This window comes from Branchiostoma belcheri, unplaced genomic scaffold, assembly GCF_001625305.1.
Source record: "Branchiostoma belcheri isolate BF01 breed outbred unplaced genomic scaffold, Haploidv18h27 scaffold29, whole genome shotgun sequence".
NCBI lineage: Eukaryota > Metazoa > Chordata > Leptocardii > Amphioxiformes > Branchiostomatidae > Branchiostoma > Branchiostoma belcheri.
The window spans coordinates 3,120,226-3,125,415 of NW_017803898.1; the positions used below are offsets into that span (position 1 = coordinate 3,120,226).

At 37.9% G+C, this 5,190-nt stretch overlaps 1 protein-coding gene across 1 annotated transcript in view; it reads right to left on the reverse strand.

Moving 5' to 3' along the window:
• Nucleotides 1–2,245: 2,245 nt before the first annotated feature.
• Nucleotides 2,246–5,190, reverse strand: part of LOC109473144 (glucuronokinase 1-like) — a 12,213-nt gene continuing 9,268 nt past the window's right edge. Inside the window, exons 12-14 of the mRNA XM_019773044.1 lie at nt 4,015–4,380; nt 3,190–3,261; nt 2,246–2,930 (exon numbers count right to left, since the gene is read on the reverse strand). Coding sequence (XP_019628603.1) covers nt 2,790–2,930; nt 3,190–3,261; nt 4,015–4,380 — 579 coding nt within the window. The 3' untranslated portion in view covers nt 2,246–2,789. The remainder of the gene's footprint in view (nt 2,931–3,189; nt 3,262–4,014; nt 4,381–5,190) is intronic.

Sequence of the window (5,190 nt, forward strand, 5' to 3'; positions counted from 1 at the left end):
CTATAATGGCCAGTGGTGATGATCAGACAGGGCAGGGTCAGTACTATCAGACCAACGCTCAAAGCCCCACAGTTGCAAATCTGTCCCGTAACGAAGTGCTAGCTGCCTTACAGCCAAACCCTATGTATGAACAAACACATGTAGAATGATGTAAAAACACCACCAAAGGACGAAGCATCTACAGAAATGGCCAATAGACATGATCAGACAGGGCAGGATCAGTCAGGAGCTAATATGCAATCTCTGAAACTGGGGAATTTATCATATTACGAGGTGCTAGCTGCCTTACAACCACCCCTATGTAATAGATGTGAAAACACCATCAAAGAACCCAACATGTACAGAAATGGCCAGTGGTCATGATCAGACAGGGCAGGATCAGTCTCAAGCTATTATTTAATCTCTGAAAGTGGGGAATTTATCACATGACGAAGTTCTAGCTGCCTTACAGCCAAACACTATGTATGTAGATGTAAAAAAAAAACATACCAAAGAACTCAACATGTAAAGAAATGGCCAGTAGCCATGATCAGGCAAGGCAGGGTCACTTTTAGGCTTATGTTCAATCTCATCTAGTAGATTCCCTCTTGAAGAACCTAAAGTTTCAGGAAAACCTTTTAAGGTCCAGCAAAAACAATTTGCTATATCAAACTTTTGCAATTGTCTTCTCACTTAGTTTTACCGCACTCAAAGAGGAGACCTAATTTCGTATATCAAACTATAAGCAACTGTTTCTCACATTTTACCAAGCTCAAATATGAGCACATTTCTCACTACTAAGTGTCCCAAATGTTTTGGGAAGTTGCATTTTTATGTCAGGATAAAGATTGCACAGCCATGTAAAGAGGCTACACATTTGGGACTAGAAGGAATTGAACATTTCACTTCAGTAAATTATATGTACGAAGGTACACATCTTTCCCTTCAGATTTTTATCATCACTTTGTGCAAAACTCCTAAAAATATTTGATCCAACAAAATTAAATTCGTGTTGCCTGAATGAACTGATGACCAGAAAGCATATAGTAACTATTTAGTACCTTGCCCTTTACTAAGAAATAGTACCTAGTAACACGTACCCTCTGCATGAAAGCACACTTGCAGTGCAGGCCCGAAACTTGAGAATGGATAAAATGAACTTGCTAAATCATTGTTGATTTGATTTATCCTGAATGTAAACATTTTTTTCTCAAAAGTAATTCGTGGATTTTGAACACCTGAAATTTAAAAGTGGTTCTTTTAGCGTGTTAGCAGAACTACAGAGACTACAATAATTACTTAAATTCCAATCTTGTAAGTTACAATTCTTGAGAGAGACTTAAAGAAAGAATTAAAGCTTTTCAAGCTCAATAATGGTAGATTCCACATTTAATGTGATTTTGAACAAGTAATGTTTACTGTAGTTTTATATTTTAAAGATGTAGTAATGTAAAAATTGTGTTTGTAGCTATTTCAGAATCTTTACCTTATTATTAGGGAGAATGTCATGGTTGTATTTTGCAAATATTAAATTTAATAGTTGTTCCAACTTTAATGATTGCCCAACCAAGAACAGGGAGAGAGTGTTAATCATTATGTGTAAAGTAATTACAATGTATGATCATGGACTATCTCGTTAAGTTTCATTTTAAAGGCATCAATCTGTGTTTTCAAAATGAATGAGATTTTGCACCGGTGGTATTATCATTAAATTTAGCTGTACTTTTTCCTTTTAAATTTGAAGTATTGTAACACTTGTTGTAACACTTGAAGTATTGAAACTATGTCAGAATCTGTAACTTTTGTTTAGGATGACGTCATGGTTGTATTTTCGAATATCAGCTTTAATAGTTGTTTCTACTTTAATGACTATGTTTTGTGTAAAATATACAATGTACAAAATGTATAATCATGGACTATCTAAGTCTGGAACTCTAGTAGCAGAGCAATGTACTGCAGAAAGTATAAATATGTAAAGTTTCATTTTAAAGGCATTAATGCTGAGTCTGTTTTAAAAAGAGTTGTATTTTGAAATCTTAAAAATCGTGGTAATAACTATTTCAGAATTTGTAACTTTTTTATTATTGATGGCGTCATGGTACATGTAGTTTTGCAATGTTTCACTTGAATGGCTGTTCCAACTTTGATTCTATGAATGATTGTGCTAACAAAAACAGGGGAAGAGTGTTTTGTTGTTATGTGTTTACAGTACAGCATACAATGTATAATTATGGATGGCCTAAGTCTGGAACTCTAGTAGCAGAGCAATGTACTGTAGAAAGTCTAAAAGCTTGTTTAAAAAGTGATGTCACCTCAGCAGGCATCAAAACAAATGATTTTTTCACCTTTACACCTGTCCAGTAATATCGGCTGTAATCCTTACAGTGTTTAATTTTTGAAGTATTGGAACAATTTCAAAACCTCTAACATTACAGGTGATTCAATTTTTAGTGTTGTGGTATGTAAAAATCTGGGAAGTATTATTTATCTAATATATTTCAGCCATACCATAATGATTCAGTTGGACGTACGTTTTTACACTCTTTCCCACTAAGGTCATGATTACATCATTGTGACTATCACACTGTCCAAATAGACACTATTTACCAGCAGATGTAGTAATTATTCAAACTTCATGCAAGCTGTTCATATACATGGCTTCTCTTATAGTAGCCGGCCAAGCAATATCACTGTATATGAATAATCATACATTTTCTTTCTTAGAAAAATATTGTTTCCCACCCGTTCATAGTGCATATATGAAAATAAATACTTATACTGGCAAGAGTATTGAATATAGTACTGAGTCGTTACTGATGTTTGTTCCCATGGATCTTAGCTTTGTTGCCTGGCAACAGGACTGTTCCATTATTGTCAGCAGGGGTGCTGCTGTATGGAATGATGTCACAAACTACGAAACCTTCTTCCTGAAGTTGCCTCTTCATTTGGATCTGAAAGTCAGAATTATAATTAAATTTCATTACATATTTAAAAGAAAATCATATAAATTCAGATTCTTTACATATTTTATAAGTTCTTAAATTTTAAAGCGATTATATTCATATCTAATATAAAAGTAAATATTTTGCAAATAGCACTACTAGTAATGAGAAAATTATATCAATTCACATTTTCTAATAATTGATATTATATAATGTTTTATTAGGTAATTTTTACAACAAAATAGCACTACGAGAACTAAAATGTTACCAGATTGTTTGGGTCGGAACACAGCCCAACAACTGCACCTCCACTGCCACAGAACTTTACAGCTGAACCGTGCTGGAACAAATACAAAAAAGAGGGACACAAACTTTCATTTGCCCATCTATCTGTCCATTTACTCCTAAATACCTCTTCGCCTTTCAATCTTTCCATATCTTCTTAAAGCCTCCCAGCTACCCTTAAATTTTTCATCCATCCATCCATCCATCCATCCATCCATCCGTCCATCCATCCATCCATCCATCCATCCCTCCATCTTTAGAATCATGGCCTCTCTTCATCTTGGCATCCCACTATCCATCCACCTACCCTTCCATCCATCCATCCATCCATCCACCCACCTATCCATCCACCCATCTACCCATCATCCATCTATCCATCTACCATCCATCTACCCATCCATTCATCCATCCATCCATCCATCCATCCATCCATCCATCCACCCATCTACCCATGCATCTACCGTCCATCCATCCATCTATCCATCTACCCATGCATTCATCCATCCATCCATCCATCCATCCATCCATCCATCTATCCATCTATCCATCTACCCATCCATCCATCCATCCACCCATCCATCCACCCATCCATCTACCCATCCATCTACCCATCCATTCATCCATCCATCCATCCATCCATCCATCCATCTACCCATGCATCTACCGTCCATCCATCCATCTATCCATCTACCCATCCATCCATCCATCCACCCATCCATCCACCCATCCATCTACCCATCCATCCATCCATCCATCCTTTTGTAACTCAATACACATATCTATATCCCTCCCTCCCTCTATCCGGTACCTGTCTAGCGATGTCCACCATCTGCAGGTTTTTCCGACCCACGGCTGCATCACCGTAGATTTTTCTCCTGAGGTCAAAGTTCATGTTCATGAGTTCAGCCAATTTCCCAGCATCCCCTGTTTCCAGCGACACCCTCGCCTCGTCGGTAAAGTCTGCAAACGTCTTCATGGCCTCCAAGACTTCCTCGTCACCATTATCAAACCTCTGTCTCACATTGCTATGGAAACGACCCGAGTCGCTGGGGTCACTGAGGTAAGCCAGCCACAAGGTCGGCGCTCGGGAAAGGTCGAGACGCTCGTATCGGCCGTGACCTTCAGCCTCCATGATGTTCTTGCTGAAATCCATGTAAACCAGACCTTCATAAACCTGGAATAATGAGTAGTAACACGTTAACAGCATTTCACAACTAGGGGCAAATATACCGGTCAGGGCTGGAAATAAACACCCAATTTTTTTCTGTGGGTGCACTAAAGCACCCAAATATTTTTGTACATATTTTTTTTAACTACTAAATGTATAATAGCATACAGGATATTCTTGAATTCTGTCAGAAGAATAATAAAATCTTTGTTGTAGTAGTAAGATTTCCCATTTCATATTTTAGCTTAGAAGAGGAGCAGTAAGATCTGTAATTAGGTTTTGCTGTGTATGGTGCATCCAAAAACATTTTTGTTCACCTAATTTTCTAGGTTGGGTGCACCTGTGCTCCTATTCCCAAAAATGAATTTCGAGGCCTGCTTGTGTCAGAACCAGGGAGACAGATACTGGGGCTACATAATAACTTAGGTTAGCCTTAAGTATGCTGACACCAGTGATGCCTGTCCCTGGTGCTGAATAACTCTTACACTTTAATGCAAGTGTCACAATATCAGACACAGAGAGAGAGAGAGAGAGACAATGCTATATACATTTCATCATTCAGTTCTTTCTGTTCATTCATTCATTCATTCATTCATTCATTCATTCATTCATTCATTCATTCATCCTTCCATTCATTCATTCACTCATTCAGCTAAGAGACTGATGAGATGACTTATAGTCACCTGAGCAACTCTGTCCTGTCCATTCATTCATCAATCCATTCATTCATTCATTCATCCATCCATTCATCCATCCATCCACCCACCCTTCCTTCCACCCTTCCATCCATCCATCCATCCACCCACCCACCCACCC